Genomic DNA, 26,091 nt, shown 5'->3' on the forward strand with positions numbered 1-26,091 from the left:
CGTCTCAGCTGTGACATTATCACCACGCAGACAAAACAAAATCAAATCACTCCCATCACATCTCAGGTCAGCCTGAAGTTACTGATGGACAGCTGTATACAACCAGGATGGGTTCTAGGAACCAAAATCTAGTTAGGGCACAGACAGGGGACATCCCAAGAAGTGAGTTGCTGCTTTCTAGAGACCAGAGGGAGATGCTGCTGAGGATAAGCATCGCTGGGGTTAAGCACTCTGCATTCAGTCGCCCGGGTTTGAATCCTGCTTCTGCCACTTGGCAGCTGCGGTCTTAATATCTCTAAGCTGAGGTTTCCCCACCTATAAAACGGGGATAAAAATATCTGCCTTCGAGGGTGGATGGGAACAACCCTCCTCACGTGCTTAGCACAGAGCCTGGCGCATGGTGAGCACTCCCTCAATGTTAGCCATCAGCGAGGACCAAGGACCACGGCCACACAAACGCCCACAGTGAGGTTCCCCATGTGCGGTCCTGCGATCCCTGCTTGTTCCCCATGCCGGTAAGCAGTAAATTCCTTAAGCTATAAAGGGCCAGGGGGCTTGCCTTCACAGGGAGCCCTGAACTGAAATGCTAGGGAGATTATGTCTCTCTCTTTCCTCTTTTCATTTTTATTTTTTGGCTGCACGGCATGTGGGATCTCAGTTCCCCGACCAGGGATCGAACCGGTGTCCCCTGCAGTGAAAGCACGGAGCCCTAACCACTGGACACCAGGGAGGTCCCTCTCCTTCCTCTTTCTAAAGAAGCCCAAGAAACTGAGAAGGAGGCTATTTTAAAAAGGAGTCCCTCCTACTAAGGAGGCCACAGTGGTCACAGCAGAAATATCCCTATGGTTCCAAACATGTGGTTAAGAGACACCTGTAAAACGTAACATGGATCTTCAACGACAAGCTCAGAGGGAAGATGACCACAGGTAACCAGGGGTCTCCCTCGAAAGCAGGGGGAACCACAGTGCTGCCTCTGCAGGTGGATTTACCCAGCTAAATAGGCGGTCCTCAACTGCAGGCACTTTTGTCTCTCAGGGAACATCTGGCAACGTCTGGAGACATTTTTCATGGTCACAACTGAAGGAGCGTCTTACTGGCATCTAGTGAGTAGAGACCAGAGATGCTGCTAAACTTTTAACAGTGCACAGAACAGTCCCACAGCAAAGAATTATCCAGCCCCAAATACCAATAGTGCCGAGGCTGAGAAACTCTGGTCTAGATACATCAGGCTTGGGTAGAAATCCTGCCTGTGACATTAGAAGGGAAGCCCCTTGAGAAGCAGCCCGTTTGGGTACACAGCATGTAGCTCAAAGCCGGCATCTGCCATCACAGCAACAGCACACAATGACAGCGACACTTACATACGAATTACCGGGTCCAACAACATCCTACGCTCTTTACATACAACTCACGTAATCCTCAGAACAACCTATACAATAAGTACTATTATCATCTGCATTTTACAGATGACAAAACTGAGGCACAGGACCTTGCCCAAGGTCCAGAGTTAGTAAGCAGCAGAGCCGGGTATCAACTCAGCAGTTTGGCTTCAGAGTCCAAATTCACATAGCAGGCACTTGGTAAGTGTCTGATGAGTTAATGGAAAAAAGATGAACTCAGCCGTAAGTAAAAACATGCATCAAAGATATGAGAAGCAATACAAACAGAATAAAATTAGGAACAAAAGGACACTGACGTCTCTACTTCTCCAAACTACCCAAGAAGTGAGCATCCTGTGGGGGGGATGGAAGCCGGCTGGCACGTGAAGACTCCACTTGCCAAATTCCTCCATCATCGAGAATCGGGTAACATCATCATTTGGACGAGAAGGGGGGCCACTAACATACACACAAGGACAGTGGCCTTAAGACTGTACTATTCATTTTCTTTTCCAAAGACCACGATTTGTGGCCTAAGTGATAAGTTATTCTGTCTGTCAAAAGTTTGTTTTAACTGTAATCTGGCCTGGAAACATAACATAGTGGGGAATTTAGAAGTTATTTTAAACACACCTTTTTTATGGTTTGAGTTTTGTGTGTATAAGTGTGGGAGGGAATGGAAATCTCCAGAAAAAAATTAAAGTACATAAAATAGTCATTTTTTCTTAGGACTATTTATAGTCTCAAAGTCACTTTGTTAGGGTCAAAACACACACAAAAAATCTATCCTGTAGAACTCTGCTTGTTTGTAGTAAGATCACATGTGAGATACGAGTGCTGAGTTTGTTCAGACAATAATAATAAATTTGTAATGTATTTATCTTTAAATACTGTTACAAATGGAACTACAAACTTCCAAAGGAAGGAATTTATAAACTGGGTTGTGTGTGTTTGTGTGAAGCAGGAAAATCACTTAGAACAAAAGAAATATTCACGATGTAGAAAAACAAAGGTTTTTTTTGCCCCTGACCTTAGTACGAATTAAATACCAAAAATAGTTTTTTAAAGAGATCAGGGCAGAGGGTGTCATAGGGAAGGAACACTCAAAACTCAGCGGAGGGACTTCCCTGGTGGTCCAGTGGTAAAGAATCCACCTTACAATGCAGGGGACGCAGGTTCGATTACTGGTCAGGGAACTAAGATCCCACATGCCGCGGGGCAACTAAGCCCGCACGCCACAACTACTGAGCTCGCGCGCCACAACTACTGAGCTTGTGCGCCTCAACTCTAGCCCACGTGCCGCAAACTACAGAGCCCACGCGCCACAACTACAGAGCCCACGTGCCCTGTAGCCTGCACGTCACAACTAGAGAAGAGAAAACCCGCACACCACAACTAGAGAGAAGCCCATGCACCACAACAAAGATCTTGCGTGCCACAACTAAGACCTGATGCAGCCAAAAATAAATAAAATAAATAAGTAAATCTTAAAAAAAAAAACCAAAACTCAATGGATATCATTTTTGCCATTAAAAATGTGGGCTGGTTGCCCCAGTTTTCCCAGCTTACATGACCCCAGTGTCTGCTTCCTCTGATGGTGCCTCAGCATCTTCACAGACTTCTACAAATAGAATATGTGACCCATGTTTATCTAGGTCTTTCATGTTTCATTTCTTGATTTAGAGCTTTCCCACAAGATAAGAACTCCTTTCACAATCTAGAGAAGGAGGGATCTGAAGCAGAGCAGAGGATTAACAAAGGCAGAGCCTCCGTGTTGGGAAGGGGATGGCTGTGACTTCCTTCCTGTTTTCCTGGCGCCGGCCACGGGCAGTGGACATCAGCATAAATAGGACCAAGACTCCTTCTCCACAGGAGAGACCTGGTAGATACCACAAGGCTGGGAGGATGAAAACCCAATGCAAGTTAAGTCAGCCAAGGTTGGAGAAGGCAAAGAAGTCCTAAGGGGCTGGGAAGGCAGACCTGGTCTGCTGTTGAGGAAGTCAGCAAGCACTGGCCAATGTGAAAACTGGGTTCCAGGCAGAGTGGTTTATTCTGCGTCCCACTTTGTGCCATCTACCCATGGGCAAATAGCACACTCAGAAAAAAATTAGAGATCTGGTAGGGAATCCTGGCCCTAAACCAGAAAAGGCTAAGAGGCCAGGAATTCCCCATTATGTCCCAAATAAAAGCTGAAGATGTTCTCTTTCTGCTACATTGTCAAGGGCTTTCCTAAACATACGGTCCAAAGCTTGCTGCTCCATTAGTAATAGAAGCAAATTTGACTTCTCGGCTGCTGGATTTGAATCCAACAGATTCGGCACAGCATGAATTAATGAACATTAACATTCTTCCCAGTCCTTAATAAGGTCCTTTTAGTTTAATTTCTTCATTTCTCATAAGTAGAAATACTCTTAATTTTTCAGAAGCAGTCAGTTATGTTTATGCCATTAGAAACAGAAGGTCTGACAAATACCAGCTGGAAAAGACACAGTGCCTGCTTTAGAGTCAGCTTCCAATTCTGCAAGGGTTCTGTGGCTGGACACTCACTAATGAGAATGCGTCTTATGCTGTTCTTCAAAGAGCATCTTTGTTTCCTGGTAACTCTGAAAGGACAATCCCACACTGCTCCAAAGACTTTCATTGCCATTTCAGTACGGGCATTTAATGCACTGCATGGTCTTCTTTCTCCTTTTCTTTACTGAGGTACAACACACATGAAGTACGTAAAGTATTCTCATTCTAAATGTATGACTCCTTACACTTTTAAGACCTAAAAAACCAGCACCTAGGTCAAGATCAAGAGTATTTCCAACATCCTGGAAGGTTTCCTCATGCCTCTTACTAGTCAATCCCACCCCCACCCCTCATAGGTATCAATTACTCTGATTTTATTTTCACCACATATTAGCTTTGTCTGTTCTTGAACTAAATACAAATGGACTCATACTGTAGGTATTTTGTGTCTAGTTTCTTAGAGTCAATAAGAAAAATGTATTCAGTGAACTCACTGAATGAATTCATGTGAAATTTATTCAGTTGTTGCTTATACGAGTAGTTTATCTTTAACAACTTTATTGAGGTATAACTGACACACAATAAATTATACATATTTGAAGCGTACAATTGGATAAGATTGCTCATACGTATTCACCCATGAAACCATCATCACCATCATCAAGATAATGCACATATCCATCGCCCCAAAGGTGTCTTTGTACCCCTTGGTCATCCCCCCTTCCTCCCCTTCTCCATCCCCCACAAACACAGATATTCTTTCCATCATTATAGATTAGTTTACATTTCCTAGAAGTTTATATAAATGGATTAATACAGTCCACTTTTTTGTATAGATTCTTCCACTCAACATAATTATTTTGAGATTCATCCATGTTGTAGCAGGTATCAATAGTTCCTTTCTTTTTACTGCTGAGTAGTATTTCTTTGTGTGGACAGACAACAGTTTGTTCATCCATTCACCTGCTGATGGACATTTGGGTTGTTTCCAGTTTATGGCAAATAAAGCTGCTATGAATATTCATGTACAGGTCTGTGTGTGGATATATATTTCCTTTTCTCTTGGGTAAATGCTGGCTCATATGATAGGTATATGGTTAATTTTTTTTAACTGCCAAACTGCTTTCCAGAATAGTTTACCATTTTTATAGTCCCACCAACAGCCTACGAGGGAGGCAGCTCCTCCACGTCGCCATCAGCACTTGGTACAATCAGTCTTTTACTTTATTTTGTTTTTTCAATCAGTCTTTTAAATTTAAGCTACTCTAGTAGGTGTGTAGCCATATCTCATCGTAGTTTTTTTTTTTTTTTTTTTTTTTGCGTTACGCGGGCCTCTCACTGTTGTGGCCTCTCCCGTCGCGGAGCACAGGCTCCGGACACGCAGGCTCAGCGGCCATGGCTCACGGGCCCAGCCGCTCCGCGGCACGTGGGATTCTCCCCGACCGGGACACGAACCCGTGTCCCCTGCATCGGCAGGCGGACTCTCAACCACTGCGCCACCAGGGAAGCCCCTCATCGTAGTTTTAATTTGTATTTCCCTAATGATTAATGATGTTGAAAGCTTTTCCTGAGCTTATTTGCCAACCATGTACCTTCTTTGGTGAAGCATCATTTCAAATCTTTTGCTTACTCTTGTATCAGGTTGTTTTTCCTTATTATTGGGTTTTGAGGGTTCCTTATATATTCTGGATTCAAGTCCTTTATCAATATATGATTTGTAAATATTTTCTCTCAGTCTGTGGCTTGCCTTTTCATTCTCTTAAGAGTGTTCTACAACAGAAGTTAGGAGTTTTGATAAAATTTAATCAATCAACTCTTTCTTTTATAGGTCATGAGTTTGATGTTGTATCTAAAAAATAAAATCTCTGTCTAGTCCAGTCACAAGTATTTTCTCCTTTGTTTCCTTCTAGAAGGTTTAAGGATTTAGGTTTTACATTTAGATTTATGATCAATTTCGAGTTAAGTTTTGCATATTGTACACGCTATGGATTGAAGTTCACTCTTTTGCATGTGGATATCCAACTGTCCCAGAATTATTTATTGAAAGATTACCCTTTTTCCACTGAATTACCATCACACTTTTTCCACAATTCAGTTGTCCATATATTTGTGGGTCTATATTCTGTTCCACTATTTATCTATCTTCATGCCAATAATATGATATCTTTATTACTGTAGTTTCATAAAAATGCAAATATTAGGTAGTGTAACTCCTGGAATTTTGTTCTTTTTTTTGAAATTTGTTTTGGCTATTCTAGGTCCCCTGCATTTCATAAAGGTTTTTTAATGAGTTTGTTAATTTTTGCAAAAAGTCTGCTGGGAATTTTATTGGAATTGTGTTAAATCTATATATCAATTTAGAGAGAATGGTTATCTTAATAATATTGAGTTTCTTACTCATAAACACAATATATTTCTCCATTTATTTAAGTCTTCTTTAATTTCTCTCAATAATGTTTTATAGTTATAAGCATATAGGTCTTTCACATCTTTTGTCAAATTTACCCCTAGGTATTTCATATTTTTCATGCTGTTGTAAATGATATTCTTTTTGACTTAATTTTCTATTACTCATTGGCAGTTGACAGAAATACAATTGACTCTTTGCATATTGACCTTATATCCAATAACTTACTTAAACTCACTTATTCTAATAGTCTTTTTTAGATTTCATCAGATTTTCTACAGACAATTTTGCTGTCTGAAAATAAAGACAATTTTACTTCTTCCTTTCCAATTCGGATACATTTCATTTCTTTTCATTGCCGACAGCATTGGTTAGAACTTCCCGTACAATGTAGAAGTGGTGAGAGAAAACACTGCTGTCTTTTTCTCCGTCTTAGAAGGAAAGCATTCAGTCTTTCACCATGAAGTATGGTTAGCTATAGGTTGTTACTAGATGTCCTTTACCAGGTTATAGCAAGTTTCTTTTTATTCCTACTTTGCTGAGAGCTTTTATCAGGAATGGATGTCAGATTTTGTCAGAACTTTTCTGCATTTAATGAGGTAGCCATATGGTTTTTCTTTTTCAGTTTGTTAATATGATGAAATATATCAATTCATTTTAAAATGTTGAACCAAACTCTTATGCCTGGAATGAAGCGCACTTATTCATGATGTATTATCATTTCTTATAATGTTGGATTTAATTTGCTAAAATTTTAATTAGAGCTTTTGTATCTCTGTTCATGATGAATAATCGCCTATAGTTTTCTTATCTTGTAACATCTTTATTTGGCTTTGGTATGTAGTGCTGTTCTCATAGAATAATGAGTTGGGAAGTTTTCTTTCTCCTCCCTTTTCTGGAAGAGCTTCTGTAAAATTAGTATTATTTCTTCCTTAACTGCTTGTAAGAATTCATTAGTAAAGCCATCAGGACCTGGAGTTTTCTTTGCAGGAAGGTTTTAAACTACAAATTCCATTTCTTTAATAAATATAGGAATATTCTATTTCTTTTTGAGTGAGCTTTGGTAGTCTGTATCTTTCAAATGATTTGTCTTTTTCATTTAACTTGTTGAATTTATAAGAATAAAGTATTAATAATATTCCCTTATTATCCTGTTAATATCTACAGAATCTATGGTGATGTTACCAGCCTGTAACATAATGACAGGCTGATAATGACATAACGATAATGACAATTTGTGTCTTCATTTTTTTATCCCTGATGATTCTGGTTCAAGATTTATCCATTTTATTGATCTTTTCAAAGAACCAACTTTTGGAATAAATGGTTTCCTTTATGGTTTTTCTGTTTCTACCTTATAGGTTTCTGCTTTGATCTTTATTATTTCCTTTCTTCTTACTTTGAGTTTAATCATTCTTTTTCTAGTTGCTTCCTCAGTGGAAGCTGAGGTCACTGATTGGAGACCTTTTTTGTCTTTATAGGTATTTAGTTATATAAATTTCCCCCTGTGTGCTGTTTTAGCAGCTTCCCACAATTTCTGATACTTTGTGTTTTCAATTTCATTCATGTCAAAGTACTTTCTAATTTCTCTTTCATCTCTTCTTTGACCCATGGATTATTTAGAAGTGTTTTATTTCATTTCCAAACGTTTAGGAATTCTCCAGGTATCTTTTTTACTGATTGCTAAATTAATTCCACAGTGATCAGAGAATAAACTGTCAGTGACTTGAATCCTGTCTATTGAGACTTGCTTTATGGCCCCAAATATGATCTATCTTAGTAAGTGTTCTTCATGCACCTGAAAAGAATACATATCAGATTTTGTTTGGGGGAATGTGCTACAAATGTCCATTTGATCAAGTTGATTGATGGTCATAGTCAAATCTTCTCCATTCTTACTGATTTTTCTGTCTATGTGCTCTACCAGTATTAGGAAAGCGGTATTAAAATCTCAGACAGTAATTGTGGACTTTTCTGTTTCTACTTGAAGCTATATCAGATTTTGCTTCAGTAATTTGAAGCTCTATTATGAGGTACATAAATGTTTAGGATTGTTATGTCCTCTGATGAACTGACCCCTTTACCACTATGAAATGACTTTTTTTATCCTTGGTAATATTCTTTGCTCTGAAATCTACTGTATCTGATATTAATAGAGTCTCTCCAGCTTTCTTTTGACTAGTGTTAACATGGTATATCTTTTTCCATCCTTTTACTTTTAACCTAATTTGTGTCTTTATGTTGAAGTGTGTTTCCTGTAAACAGCATACAGTTGAGTGTCTTGCTTTTTATATCCAACCTGTCAAAGTCTGCCTTTTAGTTGAGGTGCTTCTGTGATTATTAATATAATTATATTTAAGTCTATCATCTTGCTATTTGTTTTCTAGTTGTCCCATCTCTTTTCCTTCTATTTCTGCCTTTTTTTTGAATTATTGGAGTATTTTTATGACGATATTTTATTTCCTTCTGAGCTAAAATTCTTTGTTGTGTTTCTTGAATTGTTACTTCAAGGTTTATAGTATACATCTTTAACTTATCACAGTCTACCTTCAAGTAATATACAGTTTTACATATATTATAAGAACCTTACAATACTACACTTCCATTTGTCTTCTTCTGGCATTTACACTATTGTTGCCACACATTTTACTGAAACATATGTTATAAACTCCACACCACATTATATTGTTTTCATTTAAGGAGTCAATCTTTAAAAGAGATTTAAATAATTTTTCAAAACCTTATATATTTATCCATGCAGTTATTATTTCTGGTTCATCTCATTGTGTGTATAGGTCTATATTTCTATCTGATATCATTATCCTTCTGCCTAAAGAACTTCCTTTAACAATTTTTGTGGTACAGGTGTGGTACAGCATTTATGTTTGAACACATCTTTCCTTTCATTTTTTGAAAGTTGTTTTTCCTGGGTATAGAATTCTAGGTTGACAGTTGTATTCTTTCAGTACTTTAAAGATACTGCTTCACTTGCATGAGTGACAGCAGACAAGGAATCTGTTATCATCTTTATCTTTGTTTCTGTGGATAGAATGTTTTTTCCCCTAAGGGCTTTAAAATTTTTCTATTTATCACTAATTTTAAGCAGTTTGATAATGGTGTAAGGGTGCCATTTTCTTCATGTTTCTAGTGCTTGTAGTTCATTGATATTCTTGGGTTCATAGTCTTAGTCAAATTTAGAACATTTCCTAATATTTTAAAAAATATTTTTCTGTCACCCCCCCCCCCACCTCTTCTCCTTTTGGTACTCCAACTGTACATATAAAAACTCACCTGAAATTGTTCCGGAGGTCACTGATACTCCTCATTTTTTTTAGATTCTTTTTGGAAAGTTTCTATTGCTGTATCTTCAAGTTCTCTTTTTTTCTGCACTGTCTAACCTTCCATTAATCCCATCCAGTGTATTTTTCATTTTCATCTCGAGAAGTTTGACATGGGTGGTTTTTTTTTGTTTGTTTGTTTGTTTTTTTATGATTTTTTTTTTTGTGTGTGTGTGGTACGCGGGCCTCTCATTGTTGTGGCCTCTCCTGTTGCGGAGCACAGGCTCCGGACGCGCAGGCCCAGCGGCCATGGGTCACGGGCCCAGCTGCTCCGCGGCATGTGGGATCCTCCCGGACCGGGGCATGAACCCGCGTCCCCTGCATCAGCAGGCGGACTCTCAACCACTGCGCCACCAGGGAAGCCCCTGGGTGTTTTTTATATTTTCCAAACCTCTACTTAACTTTTTGAATATATGGAATACAGTTTTAATAACTTTTAATATCCTTGTTTTCAAATTCTAACATCTGTGTCATTCTGAGTTGGTTTCAATTAGTTGACTGTTCTCCTCATTATGGAGAATAATGCTAATGTTTTTCTGCTTCTGTGCATGCCTGGTAATCTTTGACTAAATGCCAGGCATCTTGAATTTTACCTTGTTGGTAAAATTTACCTTGTTGGGTGCTGGATATTTTCATATTCCTATATTCTTGAGACTTGTGCTAGGATAGCTAAGTTATTTAGAAACAGTTTGACCCTTTCAGTCGTGCTTTTATGACTTGTTTGTCATATCCAGAGCAATGCAGTACCAAGGCAAGAGCTTCCTGAGTATTCTCTCCAATGCCTCCTGGATTATGAGCTTATAAAGCCTGGCTGCTGGGAAGAGTCACTGTTCCTGTTCCTGCGTGAGTACCAGACATTGTTCCCTTTAATCCTGTCTGACGATTCTCTTCTGGCCTCAGGCTGTTTCCTCACACACGTGAGGAAAATAGATCAGTGCAGTACTGTGTCCTTGAGGAGAAAGCCCTGCAGATCTCTTGCAGTCTTCCCTTTGTGTAGTTCTCTCCTCTCTGGTACTCTGCCCTGCAGACTCTCTCCACCTTGATCTTGCCGGACTGTCAAGTCCATCTCCTTAACTCAAGGAGGCCAAAAGGTTCTGCCTGTATTCCCATTTCCCCAGCAGTTAGCTGGGGAAATTTTCACATTCAACTGATTTGTTTCTCATCTCTGAGGGATCACTGTCTTTTGTTGCCTGATGTCCAGTGTTTTGAAAAACACTGCTTTATATATGTTGTTTGGTTTTATTTTCTTTTGGTTGTTTCAGGTCAGAGGATTAGGGGAAATCTGGTCCCTGTTGCTCTATCTTGGCCATTTTGCTCTTATTCTAGATGGGAGAGTGAATCCGATCCCTGTTGGCCCATTTTGGCTGGAAACAGACGTCTAATTTTTAATTGCTGTTTAATGTTATCTTGTATGGACATATTATAATTTATTTATCCATTCTCTTGCTGATAGACTTTTGGATTATTTCCAATTTTAAGTAATTGTAAATAAACTTCTATGAACGTTTTTAATGTGTATTTTTTGGTGAGGCATGCACTCATCACTCTTGGGTTAGTATTAATACTTAGGAGTAGAATAGCCAGGTTGTTAAAAAAAAAAAGCCTATGTTTAGCTTTAAGATATGCTGCCAAAGGGGTTCACTGTTTAACCTCCCACCAGCAATGTATGAAAGTTCCTGTTGCTCCACATCTTCATCAGCACTTGGTACTGTCAGTGTTGTTCATTTTAGCCATTCTGGTGGTGTCTCATTTTAACTTGTATTTCCCTAGGGACTAATGATTTACTCAATTAATGATTTTGATTGAGCATCTTTTCATATGCTTACTGACCGTTAGAATACCCTCTTACATGAAGTGACTTTGCAAGTCTTTTGCCCATTTTAAAATTGAATTGCTTGACTTTTTCTTCATGATTAGTAGTTTCTTTATACAATCTGAGTACGAATCTTTTGTCAAACATATTATTGTGAATATCTTCACCCTGTCTATGGCTTATCTTTTCACTCTTTATGGTGTATTTTGATAAACAAAAGTCCTCAATTTCAATGAAGTCCCGTTCTTTCATGGTTAGTTCTTTTAGTGTGTTGTTTAAGAAATCCTTGCCTACCTCAAATCATCAGCATATTTTCATATATTTTCTTCTGGAAACATCAGTTTTCTCCCTTCTTGAATACAGGAGCAATAATATGAGAAATTTTATGTTACCTAAAACTTCTTCTTGTCCTTCTATAGGCTTTCTGTTCAACATCCAGTTGTAGGACATTGTCAAGAGGCAATTTGAGGTCAATAGCTGCACACAGTAATAGTAGGCTCTAAACCCATTACAAGGTCCCCTGCTATTCACAGTGTGGCTTGCGAATCAGTTAGCAAAACAAATATTTTACTTCACCCTTTCTTCATTCTGTAGCGTGTCTGGGTATTTTCAGTTTGTTTGCTTGTTTTAGAGTTTCTATAAATACAGATTGAAGAGCACTTCTCTTTGGCTGGTGGCCCTAGGAGTGAGTTTTTATTTCCTTCTTCATTGTTTTTCATTGTTTTCTAAATTCTCTGTAATAAACATGCATACTTTTAATTAAAAAGTAAACTTTAAAAAGAAAACAAGTTAAGCAGCTGTGATTAAAGTATATGTATGTTTTTCCATTTGTAGGAATAAAATACGATGTTTCACAATTCTTTCCGAAATAGATTATGTTGACCATACACATCATGACTTATAAAGCAACTTGCTCAGTGAATGTCTGTCAAGCAGACAGAACAGTTTCGTTAACTTAAAAGCTTTCTGCAATCTACATATTTTCCCGTACTAATAACATATGGTTTTTATTAAAGTCTTGGTCAAGATTATTTTGTTCTTGGGCTTACCTTATCAGCAAATGAAGCCACAGGGAGTTTTTTAAATGAAATCATTTGCCACGTGTCACTAAATAACTACCAAGAACAGAGGCTGAGCAATCCTTTCTGATGCCATCCATGTTGCAGAAGTGAGAGAAAGACTTCTGGATAGAAATATCTCAAACGGGCTACTTACACTCTGCACCTGAGTCCTCTTTTCCTGCGCTATTATGGGACAATTTTTACAGAGATGTATGCAGTCACCCAAGCAGCATTTAGAAATGCATAGTTTACTTGACAGCATTTACAAATTATGTCTTTTCCTCAGAATAACTTACACTGTAGAAATGCTTCCATATGCTAAAGTTGGACACGCTATAATAAATGAGAAAGGAAAAGAGATGTATTTTAGAGGGTAGTTTTCATACGCATACTAAACTACAGTATGCACAAATCAGTAATGCTGTCCCTTAAGAATTTACCATAAATGGTTTTCTAATTCTTGCTGCTGCTCTCTACTACAGATTGAGAGTGGACCTTGCCACAAAACAGTCAGCAGGAATTCAACTATGATTTGTCTAAGTAATGAAAACAATTGGATAGCAATCATAATTCTTAGGTTTTAATGAAAAAATATACTTTTTTTTTTCTCAAATCCTTTGTGTTCCTTAAGGTTCCAGGAGGAGACAATTTCCAACTTCAAAACACATATACAGTAATTACAGTTAACCTCTCTCTACCCGACTTTAGAGCGCTGCCTAGCAAATGGCGGGCCATGGGGTAAATCCAGTTTTTTGTGAATAAAGTTTCATTGGAACACAGCCATGTACATTTATTTACATGTTATCTATTGCTGCTTTTGTGCTACAAAAGCAGAGCTGACTAGTTGTGACAGAGACTTTGTAGCCCAGAAAGCCTAAAACAGTCACAACTGGTCATTTATGGAAAAACATTTCCAACCCCTGTTTTAATAAGTATCTCCTTATTTCTTATGTTGCAGAAATAAATGGAGGCTACTACTGCCAGTACTGCTTGTGCTCCAGGATTTTGGGGATATAGCCAGGCAGGATGACAGTCACAGCTCCACAGAGCTCCAATAAAATGTCAAGAAGAAATTCACCACCCAAGAAAGCACTGAGTCTTTTCTTCTCTGGGGTGAATGACAATGACAATGATCCTGGCAGCTAAAATGCATGTAATTATATCGAAGAAGTGTCCTAAAATGCATGTTTTCCAAGTAAAGGAATCTATACATTATTTTGAAAAAATTATTTATTTAATTTAACTTTCTACTGCAAAGTTTTTAATATTTTGACAAGGAGGAACCATACACCAAGATGTGAAACTTTTTGCTCAATTTTTAAATTCAACATTCTAAAGTCATTCATAAATCATTTTTTAAAATTTCTCGGAACAAATATTTTCTTTAAGAAATATGGAGGCTTACCAAGCACATTATGGTACAGCTTGGTAAAGAGAATAAACATCATTAAAAAAAAGAAAAAGAAAGAAATATGGAGGCAATACCTTTTTGTGAACCTTTTGTTCAGGCTACATTTATATCATTCAGGCTAACTTGAAAAATTAAGAGAAACAGCAAAGTAAATTGACCATTTATAAAACATTTTCAGGTATGACGGTCTATTTGAATAACAGCAAAAAAAAAAAAAGAACACCGGTAGATTGATTCAACTATTAGGATTAACAACCCTGATTAACCCTGAACACTAATAAATAATACAACATAATAATGAAAATAGACAGCTGTCTTAGTCTGATCCAGCTGCTATAACAAAAATACTATAGACTGTGTGGTTTATGGAAAACTTAAATTGATTTTTCACAATTTTGGAGTCTGGGATGTCCAAGATTAAGGGGCCTGTGGATTTGGTGTCTGAGGAGAACCTGTTTCCTGGTTCACTGACAGCAATGTTCTCCCTGTGTCCTCACATAGCAGAGGAGGTTAGAGATCCCTCTGGGATCTTTTTAATAAGGGCATTTATCCCCTCCTGACCTAATCACCTCCCAAAGGCTCCACCTTCACTGGGGATTACGTTTCAACAAATGAATTTGCGGGGACACATTTGGTCTATAGCATTCCACCCCTGGGCCCCCATAATTCACACCCTTCTTGCAAGCAAAATACATTCATTCCATTCCAGTAACCCTGAAAGTCTTAACTGGTTCCAGCATCATTATTAAACTCTAGGCCCAGAGTCTCATCTGAATGTCACCTAAATCAGATAATAGGTGAGACTCAAGGTATGATTCTTCCTGAAGCAGACTGCTCTCCAGCTGTGAATATGTGACATCAAACATGTTATGTACTTCCAAAATACAACGGTAAGACAGGCACAGGAGAGATATTCCCATTCCAAATGGGAGAACGAGGAAAGAAGAAAGTCCAAATCCCACCCGGGGAAATTCCATAAAGGCTTAAGAATAATCCTCTTTGGCTCCATGCTCTGTCTTCCAGGCCCACTTGGGCCCGTGGTCCTACCTGCACGGGTTGGGGCCCCAAAGTTCCAGGCTGCCCTGCCCTCACTGTGGTTCTCCAAGGTTGGGGTCCTGGGACCTGGGCTCAAGCCTTGTCCTTTGAAATCCGGGTGGAGGCAGTCATGCCCCCAAGGCTCTGCTGGGCACAGCCCACACCCTTCCCCGGCCCACTGGAGCAGCTCCTGGCGCAGCTGAGGAGCTCGGAGTGAGTGTGGGGAGTGGAAACCGCCAAGCAAGGTGATGCGGAGATGAGCCAGATCTGGAAGGCACTGGAGCCCCCTTTGCATTCTTCCACTGTCCTGGACAATAAATAGCTCCTGGCGTCTGTCAAGATAACTGACTAATTGCCTTATCAAACGGTCTCTCAACCACACCCGTAGTATCCTTCCCTGGACAGGCTTTCTCAGTCTTTTCAATACGGATCTGCTGAAGATTTTCCAAAATCTTTAAGTTCTGTGTTCTGCTTCCTTTCCAGTTAACAGTTCCATCTTCAAGTCATTTTTCTCTTCTCACTTTTTACTATGAGCAGTCAAGAGAAACCAGGTCACTCCTTCAACACTTTGCTTAGATTTCTTTGGCTAAATATCTAATTTCATCACTTGCAAGTTCTACCTGCCACAAAACACCAGAACAGGAACAAGCCAAGTTCTCTGCCACTTTATAACAAGCACAGCCTTTCCTCCAGTTTCCAATAACGTGTTCCTCATTTCCATCTGAGACCCCATCAGAATGGCCTTTAACCTCCATATTTCTACCAATATTTTATTCGGGATTACTTAGGTATTCTCTGGGAAGATTGAGCTCCCCTCTTTTCTTTCTCAGCTCTCACCCGAGTCGCCTTTAAAAGTCCATTCATGGCAACATAGGCTTTTTCTAACATGCACTTCAAAACTCCTCCAGCCTCTACCCATTACCCAATTCCAATGCCACTTCCACGTTTTAGGTATTTGTTATAGCAGCACCACCACTTCTCAGTGCCGATTTTTGTCTTAGTCCGTTTGAGCTGCTAAAACAGAATATCATAGACTGAGTGGCTTATAAAGAACAGAAATTGATTTCTCATAGTTCTGAAGTCTAGATGTCTGAGGTCAGAGTGCCAGCACAGTGCCGACCTCCGGGGTGCAGACTTCTCCTTGTATCCTCGCAGGGTGGGGCAGCAAGCTCTCCCATAACGCTAACAAGGGCACTAATCCCATTCATGAGGACCCCACTCCATCACCTAATCACCTCCCAAAGGTCCCACCTCCAAATACCATCATATAGGGGTTTAGGTTTCAACACACCAACCTGGGGGGCAGGGAGGACACAAACATTCAATCTACCAGAGTTGTCCTCTCTGACTCTTGAAATCATGAATGGGGATGATGCAGTACAGTAAAAGGGGTGTAAATTGCCAAGTGACTCCAACAAAATGATGCTTAGATCTTGGCCATGTTTTCCATTCATTCAGTCAGTCTTTCAGCAAGTATTTTATTGAGCACCTACAACAGGCCAGGCTGTATTCCACGAGGTGGAAATTGGGGAGTGAACAAGACAGGTAAGATCCCACCTTCATGGAGCTGACACCCTAATGGGGGACACGACACAATACAGGTTCACATCTGGCCCAGAAAGACAAAGTCAGAACATAATCCACAGACCTAAGATAAATCAGACTAATCAGACAAGAACTTCTCCCAAGAAGGTGCATATCTAGGCAAACCTGTACACATACTCTTTTCTTGCCCCCCTTCTCTCCTGGACTTCACCTATGAAAAGCCCCTCTAGGAAAGGTTCCAACCAACACAGTCACAGTTAGATACAAATGACTGACCTATCAGTCCTCTCAGAAGTATCTGCATTTCATTACCTGTAGACATAAGGAGTTCCTAGGTAGGAGAAAGGGATTTTAGGGACCCTCCCAAAGTCATATCATGCATCTGTTTCTCAGGATATATTAATCACACAAGTGCTCTGTTGCAGGACAGCATTGGGCTTGTTTAGGCAGCAGTGAATAATTCCTTTACTATGAAACACACAGAGCCTGAAGGGAAGCATGCCTGTTACTGTCCGTTTGTCCCTCCAGATGTTCTGTCCACCCTTCTCCACCCAGCCCGGTTGCCCAGGAGGCTGGCCTTTGGGCACTGCATTAAGGGAGTTTTCTGTCTTCTGTCCTTTGGTTGGATTCAGGTTTAGGGAGTCAGCAGCAGGAGATGGAGGGGAGGAGGTAAAAGAGGGCCGGATCCTTATTTCCCTGCTCTCCCCACCCCCACCCCCGCCTGGCCGCTGGCTGCTGTGTCCTTCTAACCGAAGATCATGGATGGCTCCCTCCGAGGGGCGCTCTTACATGGCTACAGCCTCAGCTTTAGCTGCAGCTCTGTCTCTAGCCATCCACACGCATCCCCCTGAGGTGCCCCTAGAGGGGGTAAAGGCTCCGTGCCGAAGCTCCTCCACCCCTAGGGGAGGTAGAGTCTGCTCACTCATCTCTCCTTAACCGCCCCACTCTAATGGACACGGGCTACAAAGCCAGCACTGCTTTCGGATCAGAGACTGACTCTGGGCACCAGCTTCATTTTGAAGATCAAGAACTTTGGAAGGATAGGAAGACTGGTGAACATCCTATGAATGGTGCTTCCTCTGAGAATCAGTGGTGACTCAACCTCCACACAGAACAAAGCTCAAGGTGGTGATGACTGGTCCAACCCCAGGCCCTCGGGCAGAGAAGGAAAGCCTCTGAACGGCGGCCGTGGCTTACCTTTCTGTGTTCAGTGGAGGGCTGTGGGCAGACGAGCTGGAATCCAAGCAGCAGGAGGGAACCCAGGACACTGAGAAAGAAAAACAGCAACAGGCAGGGCTTGTGAGTATATTCCAGGCAGCAGCATCCAGCAGAAGGCGCGTCTTCGTCTCGTCACCGGAAGGGAGAGCACAGTGCAACCCAGGCCCTGGATGTGACCCGGTGAAGATGCAAAGGGCCCCGCAGGAGAGGAGACAGCTGCGGGCGGGGCTGTGGCATGAGGCAGACCTGGGATCAAACCCCACTTTACCGCTTACCGGCAAGGTTTCCAAGTCAGGACATTTAACCTCTTTGAGCCTCAGTCTCCTCCCTTGTAAGATGGGGATACCACAGAAGCTGGCTGGAGGTCTGGGGAGGCCTGTATCAGATAACACACCGTGCCCTGGTACAGAGTAAGTGCTCGTGCATGCTTGGTCCTCGTGGAGGTGGTAAGGTCAGGCCAGAGGGGGGCAGCTTCTCCCAGGGAAGTTCCTCTCCCTCATTCCAGGCTTTCCTCGGAACCATTCCTCTGCCCGTCCTTGGGCTTTTAGTGTCAGATATGCTTCTCCATGGGTGGGATTAGCTGTGTTAAGCCCCACTGTCACCAGCCCTGATTAAGGCTTGTCATCAAATAAAGAGAAGGTGTAGAAATAGGAGCCAGCTGGCCCCGAGACAGCAGGGTATGCTGGGAGAGCGTGAAGCTTTGGATTCAAACACATCGAGGCCAGAATCCCAACTCCGCCATTCCCATCTGTCTCAACCACTGCGCCAGCAGGGAAGCCCTTGAATCCTTCTTTTAAGGGTTTAACCCTCAGGGCAGTTAGGTAACCCAGTGCTTCTCAACCTTTTTGAGGCCTCTAACATAACTGAGAGATGTGAAACATGCCCTTGTCCAAAGGAAAACTCACTGTGTAGAGGCAGGCATGAGGAATACCTGTCTGAATCTGGGGGGTAAGGCCTGTGGAGCTAGAAAAGCTCCCACCGTCTCTGAGAACCCTAAATTCCACCCTAACCCTCACTGTGCCTGAAAATGAGACCGGTCCTAGCAGAACACACAGAATGGATGTGGCCCGGACTGGTTAAAGACCGTGTGGTGGGACAAGAAGCAGGGGGAAGGGATATGTACCAAGGTGTTCCATGCATCCTTTTTGTTGCTGTCTTAGAGTTGCACTGAAGTCCCAAAGCTAAGAACCAACGGGATGACATACACACACGTTCCAAAGAGAAGGGCTGCACCGTGTACTCAGGACCAGAAACGGAGGTGCCTCCCTCTGCCCCCACCCATCCTGTCCCGCAGCCCCTCACCCTAAACCTTCAGGCTGAGCAAGGAGTGGGGTGTGGGCTGGTGAATGGGAGAAGTTTGCTAGGGATGCTGAGCACAGCCCCTCGACTCCCCTTAGGGGAGGAAAAGTTGGAACTCTTCCCAGCCAAACAAGGAGGGCTACCATTCGAGAGCTTGATCTGGACCCCCTGGGTTTGGGGTATAAGGAGCGGTGCTTGATTTTCCCCTGAAACGTATTTAAAGGCCAAAACCTGGCTGGAGTGTCTAGGAGGGCGGAGCGGTGCGAGAGGGCTGGGGTGGGAGCAGCCTACGTACCTGGAGCTTAAAGGGGCAAGGAAAGCTGGGGTTCTCCCATGGAAAGCAGGACTCAGGTCCTCTGGCAAGGACCTCATCAAAGCAGATCGCTCACCAAAAGACAGGTGATGTGTGGTGCGTACCCATGGGGCCCGGGAGCTGGGAGAGGCGGGATAAAGAGGCAGCCAGTTCTCGCACAGCCTGAACCAGGGCATGAGCAACAGGAGATCCCAGTGAGGGGGAGGTTCTCCAAAGGACCAACCAAAGGGCCCTGAGAGGAGAATCCACAACATAACATCAGCCAAGCCAGGACAGCAACACCAGATGACAGCGGGCACTGATGCTATTGAGATCCTCTTTGCCCAGCTATCTGTCCCCTCCCCCGCTCTGTCCTGGAGGAACTAATGAGGACCAGAGGGAGCGGGGCACAGAGGGGAACTAGGAGTGTGAAGAAACAGCCAAGCCCTCTCTTCCCACTACAGGGGTCTGAGGCCAGACCAGGCCCAGGATGGGGGGAAAAAAGAAGCTTTAAATTGGCTGAGAGACTGAAGATTTTATATCTGACTAGACTTTCTTTTAATGTAGCATATCTGTACATGAAATCCTTCCAAGTAAGGAATCTATTCAGAAAAATATAAAATTAGTGGTGAAAAGAATCAAAGAATGATTTAAAACTTGCTGAGGCTCTAGGCCAGTGCTGTCCAAGACAACCTTCTACAACAATGGAAATGTTCTCTCTCTGTACTGTCCAAGGCACAGGCACATGGATCTGTGCTGCTCGGCACACAGGGGGCTAAGGGTGCACGCCTGGATGGTGAAGTTACTGATGCCTTAGATTCACCCAGAAAGTACTCAAGGAAAACAAAAGCTAAAGCTACTGAAGGAAAACTAAAACTTCTAGAAGGATGGGCATTCAACCATTAAAGCTACCCCCTCCCTCACATACACACATCTTTTGGGGCCTTTTGATACTTGAAAGACAGACTGCTCATTAAGCCTGCAATGGACCAGAAAACTGCCTAAGCTGTCTTCCAGGTACGGGCAGGGGTATCAAAAGGAGAGGGTGTGAACACAGTGATGGGAAAAGAACAGTTATTTTTCTAGTTGTATCCTTACTGGATACAACCTTGTGCTCCTTGGTTACATGACCTTGGGCAAAGCACCTCTGCACCTCAGTTTCTTCATCTGTAACATGGGAATAATAGAACCCGCCCCACCTACCTCAAATGAGTTCATGCACAAGAAAGCACCTTATGAAGCCATACCTACGAATCTGAATCATTTGTAACACATTCTGGCACTGTTTACTCATTTAAAAAGAAAACCAGATTGGTGTGGTTTTGTTAAGAAAACAAACAGCAGCTCCAGAAATGCGTTACACCTCAGCCCCTCAAAGTTCTTGGCACACACCTAAGCCACATATTTGTAATGCAATCAGGAGCCGTTTTGCATAACCACTCATCCCAGGCTGCACTTCCATAACAGTCGGGGGACTTGGAGTGGGAGAGAGAGTGAAAGATGGGAGAAGGGAAAATTCTAGGTTTCCTGTTGTCTTGGAGGGACTGCATTCCAGGGTTCCCTGGTCAACTCTACTCCCAGATATGGTTACCCCTCCCCACGTTCAGGTGTCTGCCCAAAGGTGTCTCTTCTCCATAAGGCTTCCCTGACCCTACATAAAACAGGACTTCCTCTCCCAGCCCAGCCTACTTCTCTTTCTCCATAGCACTTTCCATTTCACACAGGATGTCTTTATTCACTTAAATTTCTTCCTCTGCCCACTAGGATATAAGGTCCACGAGATCAGGGAGTCTGTTTTGTTACTACTTTATCTCCCAGCACCTCGGAAAGTATCTGCTACATAGGAAGAGCTTAATTCATTGATTTAATGAATGAGGCTTCATCCTCTTATGACCTGTGAAATTTCAAGATAAGTGGAAAGAGTGTGGATTAATGGATTTCAAAATGTCCAAAGTAACTCTGGGAGCTTTGCAAAGCTCTTTTAGGAGGGATTTATAAGAATCAGTGTGCGTTTGAGTCTCTACGTGACTTTCCAAAAATTCATCCTCATAGGATTTACACAAGGTCTGGCAGCAGGATGCTTGTTGGTGCTTTTGTTGCAAAAATGCTATGCAAGTTATGTTTAGATGTTCAGATGCTTCTTCTCTTCATCAAGCTGGGCCCCAGTGAGGCTAAAATGCATAGGGATACCCAATAAAATTCTTGCTGGAATAAAACCTTAGTTAGTAAATGGGCTCTGCTCTGAATGGAATAGAATAAATTCCCCCAGAGGGGAAATTATTCTTTGCGCTGCAATCACACCAGCCAGAGCAATATATAACCCCAGGGGCCAGATGAAACTCAGCCAAGGGCTGTAAGGTTCCCACCCCTACTCTGTAGGCTCCGTTTTAGGACACCTCAGCCTGCTCGCACATACCTGTCTAATTGCTAGTCCATAGCTGTGCCCACACCTCTTTAAAACACTGACAACCTGGCCCAAACTCTTGCTCCTCCTGACCCAGTTCGAAATTAATGTTTGGGGAATGGGAGAGCATGTGCGTGTCTGTGTGTGTGCGACTCGTGTGTTATTCCACTTTGATAGTTTGCTTTGGCAAACCGCTCCCGGCTTGCAACGTTTTGACAGATAGAAGGCTACCAGGGCCTTTGGCAAACAAATCACACTCTCCCCTCCAAGCGGTGGCGGAAGCCACATTTCTAGCGAGACTTTCCGATTCACCTTGCAGGAGAAGCAGCCCAACATTTCACACCAATCAGAACAACAAAAGTTATGCCGTTTACCCAGCCCTGTTCTAGATTTGAAACACTCTAACATTTCATTTCCTGTAGAAAATAATGCCCGCTGAAATTTGGTACAAGATTGACATCACGGAACTGGGACTCTGCCCTTGTGTATTCGCCTGGGCCAACCCCTTCCCACCCCCCTCCCCCAATCATCCTTGACTCCAGTGAGGGTGGATCATGTCACAGCCTCTGTGTACCTCGGATTATCTCAATGAATTCAATGCCACTTGAGCATATTAAGTCACAAAACAAGCAAAAGAGCAAAAAAATAAAAATAAAAAACCTTACTTTTTTCCTTTTCAGTTAATACAACCCAGGAGATATTTGGGGAGCAAGCTGATCGTGAATAAAATTATACTGACCTTCACAAAAGAGAGCCAAAATCTTAGCATCGAAGCGAAATCTCCACCCGCAAACATTTTTGCTAAGCGTGCATTTTACTGTGTTCAGCTCAACCCTCTGCCTTCCTCTGACAGCAGTTAAAGAGTAAAGGCAGCAAGAGAAGGAGATGGGTTACAAATGACAGAAGACTACGTGGTTACCACTGATCTCAACGCTTACAAGTATTATTTCATTTAATTGTCAAAACCATCCTATCGGACACTTTGATTACACCCATTTTTCAGGTGAGGCATTTGAGGCACAGAAAGGCTGAGAGTCATTTATTGAAGGGCACACACACCTAATGCGTGGGAAAGCCTGATTTCAATGCCCAAAGTCAGATTCTTGGCCTGGACCCTTAACCACTGTGCTCTGGGGCCTCCCAGGACACAACACACCTTGAAACCAAGCATTTGCCATTTTATTAACATTGCTTTTCTTCCGCAGTCTGTATAAGGCTGGGGCAACACACGTCTGTTTTACTTTCTGTCGTTGCTTGCAAAAAGTAATCAGAAAATAAGTGGATACAGTAAAACTTCATGCATCCACTCTCACTGGACAACAGTCTAAATGTTAAAATAATTGAAGCTTACCAGTGAAATCCCAAACTTAAAAAAAAATACATTCTGTTTCTTTGCCCTGCTTACTCATACAGTGTCTGCTGCGCTTAGGCAACCTTGTTTAGATGGCTCAGAGTCACCAGAGTGAGTATTAATCAATTTGTGTGGCATAAGGCGGCGGCCTTGGAGCACAGCAGCCTGAGGGCACCGTGGAAGCCTGAGGCTTTCTGAATCCAGTTGGCCCTTGGCCAGCTCCTCCCTACCGTCAGGCAGGCTTCGCTTACCTTCCTACAGATGAGCCTGCGCCTCTTAACTCGGCTTCCTTCGGGTCCGCCTTGGCCTCGGAAACCGTTAGACAGCCAAGCTGCAGCCAAGCCAAGATCAAACCGGCTCAGGGAAAAGGCCTGCCTGGCTTTCGTGGAGTAAATGTTTCCATTTTAGAGCATGGACTTATGGACACCTATTCTAATTGCATATTGGTTTTTATTGCTTATTTCCAGGCTCTCAATTCTCACAGCCATTTGAGTTTTCTGGACTGGGGTCTCTGGAAAAGTGAGGTGTTCTGTCACAGCACAGCTTTCTTTTTTTTTTTGGCTGTGTTGGGTCTTCATTTCTGTGCGAGGGCTTTCTCTAGTTGCGGTGAGCGGGGTCCACTCTTCATCGCGGTGCGTGGGCCTTTCACTATCGCGGCCTCTCTTGTTGCGGAGCACAGGCTCCAGACGCGCAGGCTCAGTAGTTGTGGCTCACGGGCCTAGTTGCTCTGCAGCATGTGGGATCTTCCCAGACCAGGGCTCGAACCCATGTCCCCTGCATTGGCAGGCAGATTCTCAACCACTGCGCCATCAGGGAAGCCCCACAGCACAGCTTTTGAAGACACAAGACCCTTTGGTAAATTCCCCTGCTCCATGGTAGGCTTCTTGAGGAAACAGTTCTGATACATCTTTGCAGCAAGCAGAATGACCAGCGCCTTCTTGGTCCAGACTCGGGGCTAATCAGTAGCAAGTGAATAAAAGAATGCAAGGAGAGAATGAAGTGAGGGGAGAAAGAAAAATGAGAGAGAGGAAATGCCAGTCACCAAGAAATATAAAGTGCTGCTGTGACCGACACTTTCATCAGGAAAGTGTCTTCTAAGTACATCCCAGAATTCTCTGTTGGAAAAACAGAACTTGGGGAAGGAAAAAGACAATCCTAAAAGGTGGGTTTCTACAAGTTGGAGATATTGATTCTGATCCCGGGGTGAGAGGGGTACCAATGTTAACCTGAGTCATATAAATGCACTCGAGTATACAAGGAACAGGTAGTTGGCAGCTCAATGATCACACCTTGACTCCACTGAACCCTTTTTGGTACAGAAGGTTCTAGCAAATCCCACAGTCAAGTTCTGAGTGATGAGGATGAGAGCCAGGTGTAGGACTGTGCCAGGCATAAAGAAAAATCAATACTGTCTGAAAGCCTGCCATCATTTTATAGGGGTGGGTTTGCCAGGGCAGTCCTCCAAAAATCTATTTTATTTCCTGCTAGCCTCTATGCCTACCATTCAGATGGCTCCTACCGGGCTTCCCACAAAAGATTCCAGCAGGTTCTTCCTTGGTACACTTGTACTCTTCTGCATCTACCAGACGAGTTGTGTTTATATGGAGTTTAACCATGGTCCCAAAATTGACGATGCCAGGGCTTTGTAATTACATAAAATATTCAAATAGTACACAGGTCCATGAAGCAGAATGCAAAAAGAAAGAGTAGTTGGTAGTTGTTTCTACACAAACGAAGCTGAATGCTTTGGAAAGACTCAATAAAGGCAAGTTGCCAAAGAAAACAAAAAAAACCTGGCAAATTAGGTGTGGATGAGACAACTGTAAATGATTAGGGGCAAAAATAATAAAAATCCAGAATCATTCTATACTCAGATTGCTTTGCAAATGTCTTTAGATTCCCATTCCACTTTAAAGAAACCCAGATAGAAACCTCAGATAATGCTTACGGGTGTGGTTGGTGCAAGAAAGACAATCGGGGTTCACACTCAAAGAAAAGTCCTTGGCCCCCATATCAAAAACTTGGTGAGTGAATGTACATGTGTTTTAAGTTAAAAATAAACTGTTAAAGGTGTGTGTCTATATCATTTGTATGATCTTCTGCTTTAACCTACTTTTATAGTTAACTGAAGATCCTAATCAGGAAAGAAGAATCTTCTCCATTTTTTCTCCCACACGAAGGATAATTATTAACTTATTCATTCAATATTCAACAAATATTTATTAAGCATCACCTGGATAGTGGTTTAGATGCGGGCTACACCAACTCAGCCCTGCCTTATTGACACCTGAAGCTCAATACTTAGGATCCCAGCCTGGCCTCTTCTCTTCCCCCTCCTCCTCTTGCCCCACCTCCTACGGGCCTCTCACTGCTGTGGCCTCTCCCATTGCGGAGCACAGGCTCTGGACGCACAGGCTCAGCGGCCATGGCTCACGGGCCCAGCCACTCCGCAGCATGTGGGATCTTCCTGGACCGGGGCATGAACCCATGTCCCCTGCATCAGCAGGCGGACTCTCAACCACTGCGCCACCAGGGAAGCCTCACCTCATTTCTTGATCACTGGCATGGGGACTCTAATTGATCCCATGACCCTTCGCAATTATCACATATTTCTCCACTCCGAGGGGAGTCTCAGCTATCACTACTTTGGGCATTCTCTTTCTCACACTTACAAGTAAACTTTCTCAACCCCCTTCCTTCTTGTTTGTATTCAGGATCTTTTTCAGTTCCCCAAGAACAACCGCCTTTCTCTCTCTCATTTCCTCAATCCCTTCTGGTTGTATTTCTCAGCGAAGTAGCTGACAGGAATTACAGTAATATTACTGTGTGTATCAAGGAAAAGAAAAGCCTTACTTTTCAGAAGACTAAAACCAGACACTTGACCTAGGGCCATCAACCTGTAAAATGATCCAGAACTCTCCTTCGTAAGAGCCATAAAAATCACCATCTAACCCCATAATCCCTCTAATTACATCTGCATTTCTTCAAAAACTACTATTCAAAATAAGAATCCGCCCCCCCCCC

At 42.4% G+C, this 26,091-nt stretch overlaps 1 protein-coding gene across 1 annotated transcript in view; it reads right to left on the bottom strand.

Moving 5' to 3' along the window:
* LOC112401331 (thrombospondin type-1 domain-containing protein 4-like) overlaps positions 1-26,091 on the bottom strand; it is a gene marked incomplete at its 3' end in the record, with an annotated part of 224,921 nt that overhangs the window by 193,858 nt on the left and 4,972 nt on the right. The window contains exon 2 of the mRNA XM_024747519.1: positions 17,701-17,770. Coding sequence (XP_024603287.1) covers positions 17,701-17,770 — 70 coding nt within the window. The remainder of the gene's footprint in view (positions 1-17,700; positions 17,771-26,091) is intronic.

Source organism: Neophocaena asiaeorientalis, unplaced genomic scaffold, assembly GCF_003031525.2.
Source record: "Neophocaena asiaeorientalis asiaeorientalis breed wild unplaced genomic scaffold, Neophocaena_asiaeorientalis_V1.1 scaffold591, whole genome shotgun sequence".
Classification (NCBI taxonomy): Eukaryota; Metazoa; Chordata; class Mammalia; order Artiodactyla; family Phocoenidae; genus Neophocaena; species Neophocaena asiaeorientalis.